General features: G+C 32.8%; 2 protein-coding genes across 3 annotated transcripts; both read left to right on the top strand.

Moving 5' to 3' along the window:
- The first annotated feature begins 8,237 nt into the window (after nt 1-8,237).
- On the top strand, nt 8,238-13,593 carry LOC100785528 (polygalacturonase At1g48100). 2 transcript variants are annotated; one of them, XM_014768222.3, is made up of 7 exons: nt 8,238-8,353; nt 10,565-11,077; nt 11,341-11,508; nt 11,629-11,673; nt 11,755-11,962; nt 12,068-12,149; nt 12,737-13,536. In XM_014768222.3, the coding sequence occupies exons 2-7, from the start codon at nt 10,649-10,651 to the stop codon at nt 13,242-13,244; spliced, it is 1,440 nt and encodes a 479-aa protein (XP_014623708.1). In that variant the 5' UTR covers nt 8,238-8,353; nt 10,565-10,648; the 3' UTR covers nt 13,245-13,536. The 2 variants fall into 2 exon arrangements, with proteins under 2 accessions (XP_014623708.1, XP_040865950.1); XM_041010016.1 differs by lacking the exon at nt 8,238-8,353 and having other exon boundaries at nt 10,266-11,077; nt 12,737-13,593.
- A 1,859-nt stretch (nt 13,594-15,452) lies between these two features.
- On the top strand, nt 15,453-17,327 carry LOC100786927 (uncharacterized). The gene is made up of 5 exons (XM_003546251.4): nt 15,453-15,606; nt 15,704-15,779; nt 15,916-15,960; nt 16,602-16,699; nt 16,875-17,327. The coding sequence occupies exons 2-5, from the start codon at nt 15,726-15,728 to the stop codon at nt 16,975-16,977; spliced, it is 300 nt and encodes a 99-aa protein (XP_003546299.1). The 5' UTR covers nt 15,453-15,606; nt 15,704-15,725; the 3' UTR covers nt 16,978-17,327.
- Nucleotides 17,328-18,202: the final 875 nt, after the last annotated feature.

Raw genomic sequence — 18,202 nt, 5'->3', positions numbered from 1 at the left:
GAAGTGAGAGTTAATATTATTAGAGTTTAATGTTGATGTATTTATAATTTTATGTTATTTTTTAATTATAATTCATTATTATTTTGTTGTTATGACTTTAAAAGTATTTATTATAAAAGTTAATAAACTTATAATATTAATTTATTATTGAATAATAATATAAAATTATTTTATCATGAATGTTTACTATTTTTTCTCATATTATTATTAGTCTATTACATTACTGTAATTTTTTATGCCTTATTCAAAGGTAATTTTTTTAATGATAGGTAATTAACTTAGAACTTAGGACTTTAGGTAAAACAAGAGTGTGGAAAAGGTAATTAACCTTTTATATCGAAAAAAATAAAAAAGATAGACATACACCCCAAAACAGTGAAAAAAACCCTCAAAATCCGATGATGTGACATAAATTATTATGTCAAGTGTCTTAAGATTGTTGAGTATTATGCCAAAAAAACCAAACTTATTCTTTTTTTTAGCTAGATGTACTTAGTCACTTTGATCTAGACCCACAAAAGTTACAAACATAATTCGACTCTTATATTTGTGTGTTATCACAAATTTGATTGGGCTAAAATCCTTGTAGTGTGTCAGTAAGTGGTAAGAAGGAAAACATGTACTTATAAGGGAGGACATAACAGCTGAAGAACATTAATTTAAAATGGCAAGTTGAATTGCCATCTTGATTGTTGAAGCACCATATTGTTGTAAATTGTGATGTAGTTGTTGCTCAGCTTGATACTCGAACTGCTTGTGAAGGGATCCTCCGTGACCACACTGGTATGTTTATTGGTGGTTTTAAGGCCAACATAGGACAACGTTCATTGCTTCATGCAGAATTATTGGCAATTCTGTTTGAGATCAAATTAGCTCACTCAAGAGGTTATTCCTTCATTCGAATTGATTCATATTCTAAGAATGCAATCCAGCTCTTGGACGGAAATAGCAGTCGACAACAACATTGCTATAACTTGGTGGAAGAGATTCATGTTGTGTATGGGTCTATAACAAATGTTTCTTGGAATCATGTATGCAAAGAAGCCTTGAGTCTTGTTAGTGATTATCTTATTTTTTAGTATGTTCTTGATTGTATTCTAAGTGTTTTGAGGGTTGATTCGACCCATATCTTATTCTCTAGAGGCATTTAGTCCTCTGATATTGTAAGGGTGTAGTTTTTTTTTTTTTTTTTTTTAACTCAAATGCTTCAAACAAATTTTCATCACTTCAATGATCTTACATCCCAAGAATTGGAATATCGAACGTGCTTTAGAATGTGCATAAAAAAAAAAATCGAACACACTGTAAGCAGGCAAAGGAAACCTGCTTTTTTAATGAATCCCATGTATTATTAGTGCAAATTTCTTAATGGTATTTATATAACAAATCTTACAATTAAGAGAGAAAAGACAGAGTAATATGAGATGTAATAAATATTATGAAAGAGAGACACAAAAAACTAATATTTTTATGGTGGTCAACAAAAAATTATGTTGCATAAATTGTTGTATGAATAAAACATTTCTTGTATTTATACTTTTATCTTATTAAATAGTGCTGTTGCTTCATTATGTATTTTCAAATTTAATTTTAAGTCGAGATGAACGCATTATTGTTCAAATGATTTCAACTTATCTCTATCAACCACAAGTTATTTCTAGTTAAATGTCCATAACAAAATCCTTTGATATTGTGAGATGAACATAAGTTGGTCTTCTTAATGGTTAAGGTGAGAAACCAATGTTTATTATCAAAATATTGAAAAAAAGAAAGAAAAAAAGGAAATTTCAAGATGAGAAGTCATTTTCAACATCCGTCAAAATTGACGTTGAAAGTAAAAAACAATCAATGTTAAAAATCTATTTTCTAGTAGTGATTACATGATGTAAACTAATATTTATAGACAAAGATTCCTAACTACCCATAACGATTAGTAACTTCTCCTAAATCTTCACCTTCAATGGTTTTGGTCTTCTATCTCTATCATTGATAATTTGTGTCTTCAATCTCCATTGTTGTGGTTTTTACAATGTTTTCCAAATTTTCATTTCTTCTCTCATCGCAATTAGTCAAAAGATTATATTTTAACACTTAGTTAAAATAGTCTATTAAAAGATTATTTCTCACTACTTTGTTGAAGAGCATTTTTCAACAATCGAAAAATATCAATGTTAACGGATGTTAAAATTAAATTTCATTTAATTTAGCTAGAAATCCTTAAATGAGATTAATGTAAATTTGTTTCGATGATTAGATTTATTAATTTATTTAAATATCATTTTCTTTGGTAAATACATCTTTATTCTTAATTTATTTTCCTAATCTTGGACGTGAATTAAAATTAAGGGAAAAAATAAGAAGATTAAAACCAAGACAAGTTAAATATAATAAAAAGGATTAATTTCTCATAATGTGAAGAACCACAATATATATCCTTATTAGAAGAGGGATTCCCATTTAGTGTTTAAGTATGTGTTTCAAATAGATATGTATTTAAAGGAAGATATTCCAATAAAAAATAATTAAAAAAAAACAAGAATATTCTTAATCTTAAAGAGATAGTGATAATTCAATGAATATTTCTAACCTAAAGAATCACAATATCTCAACTCTCATTACACATTCGTACACCAAATTTTGATTCAACTTAATTAAAAATCATTTTAAGAAATCAAAATCAAAGAAATAAAAATAAATTAATATATCAAATCAAGAATATTTAAGATCAAACAAAATTCTCTCAATTCCTAAAAAGATGTTTTTAATTTAATTGAACATTTAAAAAGAAAAGGAACAATAAATTTTTTTTGATAATCATATCTTTTCATTTGATTATTAAACTATTATGTATATTTATCACACACATGGCACATTTTTCACAACCAATTCAGCACCCACCCATGTGTTATGCTTTCCATTTCAATATTATTATATTATTCTACCTGATTAATATATCAAAGTGCGCTCCTAGTAATTGCTTACTAGACACTTGGCTTAGTGACTGTCCCTATAGGGACACTATGATCAAGTATCGTTGCCACTATGATCAAGTATCGAGAGCTGATATTGGTGATGATTACAACACGTTATCCCCCATTCGATAGTTTAAACTTTAAAGCCAAATACAATACGCCAAGCAGCATGTATATTAAGTTAACTTTTTTCCCAAGCATTTATCAAATACTATTTAATTTAATAGCTAATAAAAGTAAAAACGAAGTAGATTTTTCTTTCCCCACAGGATAACCATCAATAAGTGGTATGACTTTATCACAAAAAAAATGCAAAGAAACCATTAAGAATGTGGTTATTTGAGTTTAACAAGTGGTCTTGGATTTAAGTTTTGGATATGTAATTAAATTAAATATTTGAAAAAAAAATTATCATTCATAATGATCATATTTAATTTGAATAAGATTGTCTCGAATAAAAAATATATTAGGCAAAAATAAAATAACCAAACAATATTGTCAAAATATATCCAACACAAGTCATGTTATGGAATATATGGATCACAATCACACCACAAAACAATAACAATAATAAACAAAAAAAAAAATAAGACGTCACTCGCGATTACCTAAATTCTAGTTGGATTCTTAGCTTTGTTTTCAAGAAGTGGGAACGGATGGATCAGTATAAAATTTCTTTCATGGGAACTGTGGTGTTGTTTTGTGTACGAAGCAAGCCTCAAAGAAGCATTTCATCAACCCAGTTCTTTTGGCATGTTTGGTGGCACGCTTCAGCCTCGGCAGGGTTTGGCACCTTTTAAACATGTTTAACACATTTTGTTTTTAGACTTTACCTCTATTCATTTTTTTATTAAGATGTATCATTAATGAAAGAGTTTTCTTCTAAATGTTTCATTAAAAAATGAACTAAATAATCTAGACGTGGATTTATTAATGTAATCAATCATGAGTGGTGAAATAAACTCCAATCATTATTTATTAGTGTCGTTGCAAAGCAATCTAGTTAACATTATTTTCCATTTGTATATATTAGATTAGCACATTTGCCAGCGACATTTACAGAGCATATAGGATGCTAAACAGAACATTATTCAATTGTTTCACTTATTTAGGCTTGCTTGGCATTAGCCTACAAATTTAAATGGGTTTCCTTTTCCCTCGTAGCTAGTGTTGCTAAGTGCACTAGGCATATTGCTTGTGCACCCAGCAAAATAAAATCCAAAAATGCCCTTGAGTGTTTTCTTCTTCCTTTTAAGTTTAATTTTTTTATGGTAGCACATTTGTTCGTTTGTTTTCTTGGTTTCTTCTGGTTTTTCATTGTCGAGAGAGGTGCATTGTGCCACTTCGATTAAGGTGAAAGTTTTACGAAGGTACGTCAGTGATGATTGTGGTGGTGGTTGGCTTGATTGTTAACAGAGGTACTTCGAAGGTACGTCAGTGTTCTTTGTTTTTTTTTGCATAAAATATGGATTAAAGAATCCGTAAGTTATATAAAATTTATGGATTAATTAATCAGTAAGTTTTATATAACTTACAGATTGGTTAATTCGTATGAGTCATACGGATTACGTAATCCGTATAACTCATACGGATTAACCAATCTGTATGAGTTATATGGATTACATAGTTTGTATAACTCATACGGATTAGTTAATTTATATAACTAAATTCGTATGCGTTATACGGATTCCAAACAACCACAACAGTCATTAAAATGAAGTAAAAGTTTACCTTGACGACATAAATGGCACAAACAGTGGTGGAGACGGTCTCAAAGGCGACCATGGAAGCAACAAACGGTGGTGGCACGACACAAAACAAAGAAGACAAAGGAAGAAGGCAAAGTGCAGTGGCATACGGACACATGAAACAGGAAGGATTTTTAATATTTAAGTGAAGAACATTTTTGTCACTTCACTTAAATTGCTGAATGCACAAGCAATATTTCTAGGTGCACCTAGCAATACCCCTGCGTAGCCCACAATTAAACAGACAAACCCATGGCCCAAAGATTAAAAAAGAAAAATACATTTACATGATGCAACCTGGCTAAAAAGTGAAACTGATTCTAATGTAATTTGTTGGTGATTTTAATTTGGGGCTAATTACATTGACATGCATATAGTTCATGATATTAGTAGTTATTATTGAAAATTTACGTCCAATTCCTTTACTTTATATATTATTTTTACACACACTACTACAAATTGTGTCTTCTAAGTCGATTCTAGAAGACCTTTTAAGACGGTTTTGAATTGTCTTAGAATGTAGCGTCGTAAATTGATACTAAACTTTTTACATCGATTGGTGAACCGTCGTAGATAATTGTCTTTTCTAAGACGGTTATTGAATAACCGTCTTAAAATATTCATCTTACAAAGGCGGTTGTGAGAGTTGACCGTCTTAGTAACTATTACTTTTTAAGACGGTTTTCAACTCACCTGTCTTAAAATGGAGTCCACAACATGAAAAATCTAAGACGGTTATTAAATAACCGTTGTAAAATGTTTGAGATTCAAAGTCGGTTATTTTGAATAACCGTCTTAGAATAACTTTTTTGAACTTAGTTTTCTACGACGGTTATTCTTATGACCACCTTAGTTTCTCGATCATTCTAAGACAGTCATTAAAGAACCGTCTTAGATAGTTTTTCTTTTGCTTTTTTTAGGATTTTTGATTTTGGTTTTTTTTTGTTATTAAATAATCGCCCTGGGAATATTGTCACGTGTTAAATTTACTATCTTAAAAATTCGCAACAATTTATAAACCATCAGACATAAGTTACTTTTTGAAATAAAAATTAAGGTTTTTCCCAACCAATTTTCACTTTCTAAACCATCAATCATCCAACAGAAACAATATTGTCAACCTATTATAACAGACACTCAATCAAAATCTTCATTGCATAAATAATCAAATAAGTAAATTGTCTGACATATCGAACAACTATTGGGAGAGGGGAACAACTACTATTAACTCGAATGACAGCCAAAATTGCAAAAACTAGAGCACATAACATTATATTTAAGAAGGAATGTTTGGATTAATTGGTGCATCATAACCACCTGAACCACGACCAAAACTAGGCCCTCCACCAAGACCACCCTGCAAACATAGTTAAAACATATACATATAAGGAAAACTTGACATGTCAAAGTAGGCCATCACAAGAACTTCTACAAATTCGTTATCAAAATCAAGACAATGTTACTTCACAGATAAACAAGAATATGGGTTTTCCTAACTAGAGATTAGAGAAATATCAAAATAATAAAAATTGATGAAAATAACAACAACACGTTTTCTCTCGACCTGAAGTCATCATGCCCAACTCTAGCCGAAATTTTCAATATGATTTGATTTTTGCACTGGTAGAAGCAAATAATATACCTAGTTTAAGTATGAGGATCGAAAATTATAAGAGGGTCAAAATGTTGTCCAGAGAGCAAAGAAAGAAGCTTCTACATAAAGACTATAGTCTAAATGTCTGAAGTCTTTTTCTGAATAACAATTTGATTACCAAATACGGACAATTCAACAATAAAACTATAGTCTAAAAGTCTGAAGTCTTTTTCTGAATAACAATTTTGTAACTTAGTGCATGAGAAAAGTTAATCTAAAAATTTTCCTCTAATGTGTTACAAATTACAAACATTATCTTTTAGTTCTTAAAAAACATTGCCATTTAGTAATTTTAGGCCCTAAAAGTTAACAAATAACATCACACATAAACACTTAATACATTATTTTTGTTGTATCTCACTAACACCAACTAAAGAAAGAACTACCTAGTTATAAAGTTATCATTTTAAAAATTTAATTTGTAAAAATATCACTTAATTTTAAAAAATAAAATAAAAAACAGGTTACCATTTTTGAAAACCATAGTGAATAATAACCCCTTTTACATCAAATTAAAAAATGAAAGAAGTATACATATATTTATAAACACGAGGAGATGGAAGTGAGTTGGAGCTAGCTTTCGTTCAATAGTCAACATATACAATATTATAAGATCGTTGTAATAACCTAAGCAAATTCAAGAGCTGTTGAATCATAGATCAACCCCATAATATTTTTTTTTGCCAAAACATGCCTTACCATGAGAAGAATAAAATCAATATTTATTATTTATTTTAACTACTTTTAAATTCTTTACATTTAAATATTTATATATTTTTTAATTGTTTTAAACACAGATGTTGACAAAACTCATTAAAGAAAATAGATATCCTTCATGTGCTTGGATTTGTTGCATAGAGTAGCCAAAAATCCCTGTGAACTTGGAAAACCTAACCCTCCAACAGCATTTCCTCTAGCTGGTCCATCTCAGCCTCTTGGTGCTTGTGTTTAATTAATTAAAACTCTGATATGAAAGCAAATGCAAAGAAGATTAACATTAAACTAATGGGTTTACACTTAACAGGTCACAGAATCAGACACCAGAATGCAGTGTTTTATTCCTGATCTTCTTATATATGCTGTCCACATCACTGTCTCAAAATTGCAGTTAGCCTAAAAAACAAAGCCATATATATGAACAAACAATTAATCTCATTAATTAACTTTTTAATTAACCCCTTTTCCATTCGCCCGTGACACAAACTACAAACTCCACCCCGTGAATTCCCACCTAACACGTGTCCCCTCTTCCTTTCTCCTCCTCATATGTGTCCTCAAACAAAGTGAGAGCAAAGAAAAAAGAACACACGCACACACTCTTTCTTGAATTTCTGCAGAATCTGCATGTGATCATAACATTGTGTTGGAACTGTGATATGATGCATAAATGCATTTAACACTCTCCCAGGAAAAAAGAAAAGAGAAGAAATATAGCAGGTTGAATTTTCCTGCTAACAAAATTAATATTTTAACCACTAACATTTGTAAATAAATAAAAACATTTAAACACTCTCTCTCTCGTGCCCTATCAATCATGCTAGCATTGGATCCACGTTTTGAAGCCATGAACCACTAAGTTTGCGAGTGAGGCGCGTGTGTTAAACCCTTTGCCACGTGGCATGAAAGAGAGCCACAAACTATGCTGTCAACTCAGAGCACCATAAAAAAGTGCACCCCCAGAATCTCTCTAGTCACAAACTTGTTGCTGTGTTGAAATTGCGATGGTTGATTTGTTTTTGAACTCTCACCCTGTGATTGTACACACGTGACAGGTTAAGACAAACGTGAATGCATGCACAGCATTTCTTTACACATTGCTACTTTCTTCCTATATATAAAACCCCACCCATACAAATATTTTACAAGCAATCTTATTTGCTTAGTTACAACTTCATGTTATGTAACTTCACTGCCTAATTGGATGGTTATTAAAGCTCAGAGATAAAGAGAAGAAAAAAAATTGCACCATTCTTCATCAGGTGAATCACAAAGTCTAGCTAGTTGATTTTTCAATGTTAAGTGGTCACGTATGAGATATGGATATAGGGGGATATATCTTGGTTTTTATTATGAGGGTCATTTTCTGTGTCCTAACTTTTTATCTCTTTCTGTGTCTGTATAATTAATTATGTATGTTTTCTTTTTTCTTTTTGCATTAAATCATATGGGTTTGATTCCACCCGTGAATGCCTTAATTATGTTGTCGCGTACCAAATGTGTGCTGCTTGCTAATTCATGGCCACAATGAGCTAAACAACAACAAAGAGTCACGATATGGATTGGTTTTAAATTAAAACCACATTCCCCCATCTTTACACTTCTAGTAGTTATTTTTTTCTTCTACATTTTTTTAATTGAACTATTGATTGTAATTTGTGATTTGAAGGATGGGAAAGAAAAGGAGTGATAAACATCTTATTTAGTTTTTATTGGAGCTAAATAAAATTATTATATCCTTAGAATAATGGACAAAATAAAATCATTTAAGTTATGGATAATTTAGTTCTATTTCCCTCCCTTTCTTTTCAAAATTTTAAATCAAACAAAAGAAGTTTAATTATAAAAATCTCTCTCATCCTGTCCATTCCTCTACAATTATAAATGTCAACAAAGGAACTTTCTCACACACACTGTGGTCTACGTGTGCATTTTTTAGCTGGTGATCAGAATCGAACAAGCAAATAATTTGGTAATGAGCAATATAAATGGGTGTAGCAGTACATTGATTAGTCTATGATACCTGAATTGCCTTAATTAGAAGTAAGTAGAATGCACCAAGGATGACAAAATAAAACATCTTTATCAGAGAGTTATTAGTTGATTAATCTAGCAAGCAAGAGAAAGTTTCTTATTCATAACATGGAAAGATAAATTTTGTTTAACTCAAACTAGAATGGTGGTTGTGATTCATTATGTAAGTTCAATTGTTTTTTGTGGCTTCCAATGTGGCTTCATATGTTCACGATTCCCACGTACGATGCTTAGCTTTATTCTTATTTACTATCTGCTACTCTGTTATTTACAGATCTTGTTCTAATTAACTTATAGCTATAATTCCCATGGAATATCTCAATAGTGTTATTTATGTGTCGGTTTGGCCACTTCATGAAAGATGGGGGAATGTTGTTTTAATTTAAAACCAATCCATATCGTGACTACAAAAGAAAGATGTCATATAACCGGACAAAATGTGCTAAAAAACCAATTTTCATTCTCACAATTATTTTGATCATTTTCTTGAAAGAGTATATCACATTGGCTTCTATTTCTTTTTTATTCTAATTTAACATGTGTACAGATTATACTAAAATACTCTTTTTCTTAAAGGGTCAAATATATTTGGTCTAGTTTATTACTAGAAAAGAACTTGTTAATCTTGTGTTTTAACCTGAGCTCTAATTGCTGTCAGTAATAGGCTTGTAGCATTTTCTATAAATAAAATCACAATACTAAAAGACAAGTTTGACTTACATGCATTGTTAGGGCAAGTAACCAGTTGACAAAACAAAACTCAAAATGCCATAAACTTTGACTATTACTAGTAACTCATTTCTATTTGTGAGAGCTTAATTAGAGGAAATGCTGATAAACAGAAATGGAATAAAAAAACAAAGGAAGAAAAAGTAATAGAAGTGTGGACTGTGGTTAGTGCTAGCACGATTTTCTAGAGAACTTGAGCCTCAAAGGAGCTGAACATATGTACTTTTTGAAAATTGTCCAGACTGCAGTTCCTAAAAACAAATTCATAAAATACAAAAGAGAAACTAGTGGTGGTAAACTAGGTCCAAGAAGCAAGAAGAGAGTGAAGGTATCATGTCACGGACCACAACACCGAACAGATACAAATAAAATAAGAAGCTTAGCTGATCATATAAATGAGGTTGGAGAACAAAGACACCGTGGCAGGGTTACTACAGAACATTGATCTCCAAGGCCTCTAAAAATTGTCCAACTGTTTCCTTGAGACAGTGAATCAACCATGGCTTAACGCGTGTCCACCTCATGCTTTAGAATTTATATTCATGAACTATATCTTCAATGTTTTGAGTATAAATAACAACCTTTGCTTCAGGATAGTTGTTACAAGGCCAATCTGCTTCCAACCCTCTACAAGTTAGTTTAACCTCCTCCATTTATCTTTATCAATATAACATTTCTGAAGCTGGACTTTTTGTATTTTTCATCCACAGATATCACATTTGAGGTTTCACCTTTCACATTGGTGGAAGACATTGTTAATTTATTGTCAAAAACTCAGAGACTTGAGACTAACAATGAGTCTCATTCACTGGTCTTTAATCTTATGGATCACCATGATGCTTTTCATCCATAATTTGGATAATGTGGAAGGAAGATACCACTATCACAAGGGGCAGAAGAAAAATTCCCCAGCTCCTAATCCACCTGCTGAGTCCCCTACACCACCAGAGGACCCTCCTTCACCCCCTTCTAATTCCCCAAGTGTTCCCTCTGACCCTTATCCCAATGATCCTCCTGGGGACTCCCCTTCAGGCTGCATTTTCGATGTCAGGTCCTTTGGTGCAGTTGGAGATGGTTCAGCTGATGACACCGATGCATTCGTGGCAGCATGGAAAGAAGCTTGTGCAGTGGAGTCAGGGGTTGTTCTTGTTCCAGAAGATTACTGCTTCAAAATTACTTCAACTATCTTTACAGGTCCATGCAAGCCAGGACTAGTATTTCAAGTAAGAATGCTTGTTCAATTTTCTAGTTCTTCACATCATTTTTCTTTTTATAACATATATGTTGGATTGCAAATGTGAGTAAAAAGTTCCACAATGAATAAAGATGAACATATTGAGTGACATGATATAAGTAGCAATGACTTGCATACATAATGCCTTAAGATTTTGAGTTGGATGTGGTGTCAGGTTCAATTGTATGATTGATTGGTGTTCTGTTTCTATATTACTAATGTAGCTCACTAAAAAGGTTGTAATGTAAATAGGTGGATGGTACTCTAATGGCACCAGATGGACCAGAATGTTGGCCTAAGGAAGATAGCCACAGTCAATGGCTTGTGTTCTATCGACTTGATCAAATGACTCTTACTGGGAAAGGAACCATAGAAGGCAATGGAGAACAGTGGTGGGATCTTCCTTGCAAACCTCACAGGGTAATTAATCATTTCACCAAGCATATCTAATAATAACATTTTCACCATTCCGTTATTGTTGTTTTGATTTAATTTTGAATGAACTAAAACTAAATGCTAATGTATAAAATGGCATTTCAGGGTCCCGATGGAAAAACTGTATCAGGACCATGTGATAGCCCTACAGTGAGTGAACTACTCAGAACTCTTTATACATTTTTTTTCACCCCCATGAACTGTCTTAGAATTGTTTCTTTTCAATTATAGATGATACGGTTCTTCATGAGCTCCAATTTGGTGCTGAGTGGGGTGAAAATTCAGAACAGTCCCATGTTCCACGTCAAATTCGATGGTTGCCAAGGAGTACTCATCGATAAGTTGTCAATTTCTTCGCCTAAACTCAGTCCCAATACTGATGGAATCCACCTAGGAAATACAAGAGGTGTTGGGATATATAACTCCATGATAAGCAATGGTAAAAAAAACTAAAGAACAATGTCTCACTTTTTTTATATAGTAGTTTGGTTCTGTTTTTATAAATGTCAGAAAAGTAGTTTAGAATAATGTAAATTTTGAACAGGTGATGATTGCATTTCAATTGGACCCGGGTGCTCCGATGTGGACATAGAGGGTGTTACTTGTGCTCCTACCCATGGTATTAGGTATGTTACATAATCTTAATTTGAAGTTAAATTGAGTTGTTAATTATTTGTATTAACTACTCATTAAAGATGATTAATGTACAAATAAAATAAATAAATAAACCCAATTGACGCTTGATATTAGTGACAGTATGATGTATTATCTCGGTTGTGATTACTGATTCTAGAACCATTTCTAAAAGCAAAATTAATGAAAAGTGACTTCCACCAATGGCATGAGTGTAGTAACCCTCCAAGTTGTACCCCAAGATTCCAACTAATCTTCAACAACAAAAATTAAAACTTTCACCTTTAAATGATCCCTCCTAAAAGGCAGGATCACAGGAGTTATTTATATATTTTTCTTCTTTTAGTGATCTATATAACTATATTACTTTCACAGTTGGAACAGTTCAAAGTTCAAACTGTCCAACATTAATATGGCAACAGTTTCTTCATTTATGTCCCCTCATGATTCCATAGCAGAACATTTTATTCCTTTTCTTTAATTAGACATACCAAAGCCTATTTGGACAGTACCAATTTCATACAATGCTAAATTCAGCATTTTTCACCAAATGCTTACTATGGTCATTTCATTTCCACAGCATTGGAAGCCTTGGAGTGCACAACTCCCAGGCATGTGTCTCAAACTTAACGGTTCGCAACACCATCATAAAGGAATCAGACAATGGCCTCAGGATCAAGACATGGCAAGGTGGAACGGGCTCAGTGACAGGCCTAAGATTTGAGAACATCCAAATGGAGAATGTGAGGAACTGCATCATCATTGACCAATACTATTGCATGTCCAAGGAGTGTCTCAACCAAACTTCAGCTGTGCATGTAAACGATGTGACGTATAGGAACATAAAGGGTACTTATGATGTGAGAACACCTCCTATACACTTTGCATGCAGTGACACTGTGGCTTGCACTAACATAACACTCTCTGAGATTGAGCTTTTGCCATACGAAGGGGAGCTACTAGATGACCCTTTTTGCTGGAATGCTTATGGAACTCAAGAGACCATGACTATTCCCCCACTTGATTGCTTAAGAGAAGGTGAACCTGATACAGTTGTGGAGCTCTCAGCATATGATTGTAGGAGTTAACATGCCACATTAATTTGTTGTTGCTCATATTGGAGGTATATTATCATTATCATATATCATATAGTACACTCGTAGAGCAGAGAGGGCCATTGTTGTGGGTTGTGATTGTGGTCTTATTTATGTTTTTTTTACTTAGGATTCGTCCCTATTTGGGGTTTCCCCTAGTGTGTGATGAGTTACGAGATATAGAATTCAATCTCTTTTTTGGGACCTAGATTGTATTAATAGCTTGATTGGGTATATATATATATATATATATGACAGGTTGGGAATCTAAGTAAGTTGGTTCAACAAGAATGCGCTGTTATAAATTTTTTAATATTATATTCGATTCCTTTTTAATATTATATTCGATTCCTACGGATTAAAAAATATATCATATGCGGATAGTTTAAATATCAAATTAGGTTTTACATCAAATGAGTTTAAATTTAAGATATGAAGTTCACAGCGGAGGTTATTACAAATAAATTTAGCTTGGATTTAGGAGAGAAAAATTTAAACCAATAAAAAAATTAGTTGGATTTTCCATATTTTTGAAAACCTAATAAACTAACTTAAAAAAATAAACTAGTGAGATTGTTTGATAAATGATATTATAAACAAAAATAAAATAGATTTATAATATAAGTTCAAGTTAATCGATTCTAATAACCATCTCTTTAGTCAAGAGTATGATTTGGATTATTATAAAAAAAAAGGGAAATAATTTAGATTAATTGGTTTGAGTAACATGTCAGTAGACTTCAAATATTTGAATTTCATTAGATGGATTTGGTTTGAATCCAAAAATATATAAACTAAACCGGATCTATTCAAATAGTTTAGTTCAATTTTAGAACTCAATGGTTGGAATAAACAAATAAACACCTCTAATTAATTGTGTCACATAGAGACACGTACGCCTCCATATAAGGAATCACTGAATTTTATTTTAGTTAAACAAAGGGGCCAAAACCCCAAAACTAACTACCCGCTGGAACATCACATTAGAGACTTCAGGCAGCAACAACAAAGAAAGAAAAACAATCCATGTCTTATTCAGGAGCAAAGCAGTCATTGAGTAGAAGCCTTAATTGTGTCAAATTACTGACAATGATTTGGCTTGCATATAGCACTGTACAAAATTATAAGTTAACTACATTCACATGGCCCATTGCCCTCTTTGTTGAGTAGAAGATAAATGTAACAACTAATAACCAAATAATGCAGTAACAAACAAATTAGTGTTATGGATTGAATAAGTTGGTAATAAGAAAGCAAATAGTATTTTAGTCAATGAAGTTGGAAATACAAAGAACAAGGCTAAAAGAAAGGGTGGAAGAAGTGGCAGTGCTTAGAGGCTATGGAATCCGGGCAACCTATAATCATGTACTGCACAATGTTAAATATTCTAGAATCATGACCCACTTAATAGTTTTTTTTTTTATTATTGACAAATTTTAGTTGTGTTAACAAATAAGAATCAATTCTACCCTATAAAATTATGATAATACAATAAAAAAAATAGAAATAACTATTTGTTATTTTGTCTTCATTATAAAAAATTAATTAATTATTTTTCACTGTAAAGCTAATTCAAACACAATAGTCTATAGACTTTGAAAAAATTGAGAAAAAAGTGAAGATTTTGATAATGCACCCAAAAATCCGCTTGAACCACCCACAACCCGACCAATCCAATGGGGGGGTGTGTGCTAGGAATTGGCCACATGCGACCCCACCCCATCCTCCACCACCACGATGCAACCCCATCCTTGTCCTCCTCACCCCCTCGTTGATCCACTAATGTTGACGTCTACACCTAGATCCGTGCACCCCTTCCCCCGTGTTTGGGATGGTGGTCAAAATCGTTGATGTTAGTCATCAACAAAAGTATGATTCTGTATGCAGTAGAATTATATTTCTGTCGTTATATATTGTGCATGGCAATCATATTTTCATTGCTTATTTTTTTGTACCCTCATGTTTGCAACAAAAATACAGATTTCATTACATTCTTGTACCACAAATTATGTTTCCATTGTTATTTGTTTTTGTACCCCAATATAGATAATAGAAACACGATTCTATTGTGTTTTTTCGTTCAAGGGGTAATTTCGGAATATAGCTAAAAGGTACCCATGTGGGTAGTGTCAGTAGCAACACCCATTTTGGTTTGGGCTTTTTTGCTAATCACTCCTAATTGGAATAGGAAAGCAGTCTTGTTCTGTTTTGTCTGTATTTGTAGTATCGTAAAAACGCCGAGTCGTTTCGCACGGATCGCAAACGCAGAAGAGTCTCTCTGCTCCTTTGCTTTGCTCGTAGTCGTAGAGACACCGCGGTGGACTCAGAACTAGTTGATCCTCATAATCAGTGTCAGGCAAGTGCCCACCATCCCAATTTGTTCACTAAGTCACGTTCGCTTTTGTGCCTCCTAACTGTTCGATGAATTGCTTCTGTGTTTTTTTGTTTCGCAGACTCTATCCCGTCGTTTTGAACATGCCGTCCCTTCAAACTGCACTTCCTCCTGAGCTCGCCAACAATGCCATTAGGGTCAGTCTCTCACTCACCAAACCTCCTTTCTTCTCCAATTCAATCAAACCCCCCTTCTACTCCTCTGTTTCTCTTTCAATTTGTTTCCTTTTTTTAAAAAATCTCTTTTTTACTTTTATGGCTTTTTGTTTTGTAGCTTTACCGTGAATGCCTGCGAAGAGCTAAGTATATTGGTCATCGGGTACGCCATTCTCTATATTTTCCTTTCAATCAGATTCACTTGTAGTCAACATAATTTTAAATACAATATATATGGGAACCCCCACCATGGTGAATTTGTTTGTGATGTATGTTTTCTAAAGTTTAGATTTTGAGATTTAACAGGTTTGGCAAATTTTGGTCCTCTGAGTACTCAGCATTATTTTACTTCATCTTTTCTTTTTATGCTTGTGAGTTGTGAAGCTCTCTTCATCCATCGTCATGGTGTGCTTCTGCATTGAGGTTGCTGTCCTTGTGCTTCTATGCTAGTAATGCACCCTTTTTGCTGAAGCACTGTATTTGTTGTGTCCTGTTTGGATAATTTTTTCCTTCAACACTTAGTTAGGAGAAAAAATAAGAATGTAGAATGAATTAAAATTCTCTCGTAAGTTAAAATTAACTTGTGCATTCCAACTTTTGTAGAAGTTCTTTCGTCGAACTCTTCCATGGCTGAGGTGTATACGTTGTTTCTAACTTATAGTTTGAATATATTTTTTTCTTCTTCTTTTATAAGTATTTATAGAGAAGTTTATCTAAACAAGGCCTAAATATTTTTAGTCTACATATGTGATGAGACTAAGATGTGTGAAACTTATTGTGCTGTATGCCTGCTTGCTGTTGCAGAAACATAACACGGAGCTTCTTGTTGATATGGTGAGACAACAGTTTAAGAAACACATGCATGAGACAGATCCCGAGAAGATTCAGAAGTTAAAGGATGGGTAAGCTTGGCTCCGGTATATTGCATTTATTTTGCACATGTTTATTCCTATTGTTTTCCCTTTTCTTTGCTTCCTTTGCCCTTCATCAGCTGCAATATTTTTCTTTTGTCTACGTGCTAACTGTGTGTAATTTATGTTTAATTACTTAATCGTAGTTTGGTTTCTGTTTTTGCAGTGCTGCAAGGGGGCTTATCAATCACATATTGTATGAGTCAGAGCAAATGACAGGTTCTAAATTTAGCAAGAGCAAACAACCTAATTTGCTTTATCCCAAATGATTCAATTTGTCCATCAATGCAAGGTTTGGCAGATCACGTATGTAAAAAAAAAGCCTTCCAAGGTTTTATGATGGTTATTGGTTATGTTAAAATGTTATTTAAAACAATTGTGAGAAATAGGACGGTGGCTTTTAAGCTGGTGCTATTTTTCATATCAATAGTGCTCTCAAGTTTCTTAAAACTACTTTCTACTTTGTACCAAATGATTCAGTGTCTCTATCAATTCAAGATTTGGCAGCTTATGAATCCAGAACCCTGCCTCCTCTTGGATGATTTTTTTTTTACATTTGTACCAGGGTAGAACTAATAAGCCTTTGAAGAAATAACACTGATCTGTATGGCTTTTTTTATTTTTCAATTTTAGTTTTTGTTTACATTGAGAAGGCCCTGTGTATGATACACGACAAAGATGTCAAAGTCGAAATCTAAGCCAAGAGACTGCATTATTATTAGGTTCCAATTTTCCACACATAATACATTTCTACAGTCTCTGACTTCAAGGGATTGTCATTTGTGAGTTTCTGAAAGCTGGATTGTTTTAATTTTTAAAGGTTGGTAAAAAAGAATTCTTGCCTTTTTGTACTTTTTTCACATTTATGTGAGTTTTATATTCTCCATGAAGAGTATTTAAGCATTTCTGAATGATTTTTCCTTTTGAAAAAAAAAAAAAGAAGAGGAAAGCCTTTTACAGTCAAACCAAGCCAAGATGTTGGAGTTGAAGGGTTAGTGACAGATGGTCAATGAGTCATACTAGTTACAATAAACGTGATTAACCAGTTGTTATCTCAGTTGTCTCGGTTCAACATCTTGACATTATTTTTTAGCAATTCTTCGAAAGTGACGGGAGAAAACCATTCGGTTGATTCCTTTTCTAGTCTAATGAATCTAAGATGGAATAAGGTTTGTATTATTCAATGACTCGTCTTGCATACCGAGGAATGGAAGCTTAAGAGTTACTTTCCTTGAACATTTTGTGCGACTTTCTAAATCCATTAGTCAAAAACAGCGTCAAGAGTTGTGTCTCGCGAAAGTTTTAGTTTTATGTAGAGAATTTTTTCTGCCATGAACCAATAATTATATGGCGAATGCTAGGAATAATAAGATGCCTCATGCACAATTCCCCTTCAAAGTGAAGGGCACATCATAAAACAAAGTTGGAGATGGGGAAAGAAATATAGAGAGGATATAAACGAGACATTATTGAGATCTAGTATATCTAGAAAAA

Source organism: Glycine max, chromosome 15 (genome assembly GCF_000004515.6).
Source record: "Glycine max cultivar Williams 82 chromosome 15, Glycine_max_v4.0, whole genome shotgun sequence".
NCBI classification, from domain to species: Eukaryota; Viridiplantae; Streptophyta; class Magnoliopsida; order Fabales; family Fabaceae; genus Glycine; species Glycine max.
The sequence above is the reverse complement of the archived record's forward strand: the minus strand, read 5'-3'. Positions and strand labels throughout refer to the sequence as shown.

Bases quoted from the DNA above. Each gene is read 5' to 3' on its own strand.
- LOC100785528 (XM_041010016.1), top strand. From the start codon at position 10,649: ATGAGTCTCATTCACTGGTCTTTAATCTTATGGATCACCATGATGCTT. The intron at 11,509-11,628 runs GTAATTAATCAT...ATGGCATTTCAG, and splicing joins TTCCTTGCAAACCTCACAGG to GGTCCCGATGGAAAAACTGT. The intron at 11,963-12,067 runs GTAAAAAAAACT...AATTTTGAACAG, and splicing joins TAACTCCATGATAAGCAATG to GTGATGATTGCATTTCAATT.
- LOC100786927 (XM_003546251.4), top strand. From the start codon at position 15,726: ATGCCGTCCCTTCAAACTGCACTTCCTCCTGAGCTCGCCAACAATGCC. The intron at 15,780-15,915 runs GTCAGTCTCTCA...TTTGTTTTGTAG, and splicing joins TCGCCAACAATGCCATTAGG to CTTTACCGTGAATGCCTGCG. The intron at 15,961-16,601 runs GTACGCCATTCT...TTGCTGTTGCAG, and splicing joins CTAAGTATATTGGTCATCGG to AAACATAACACGGAGCTTCT.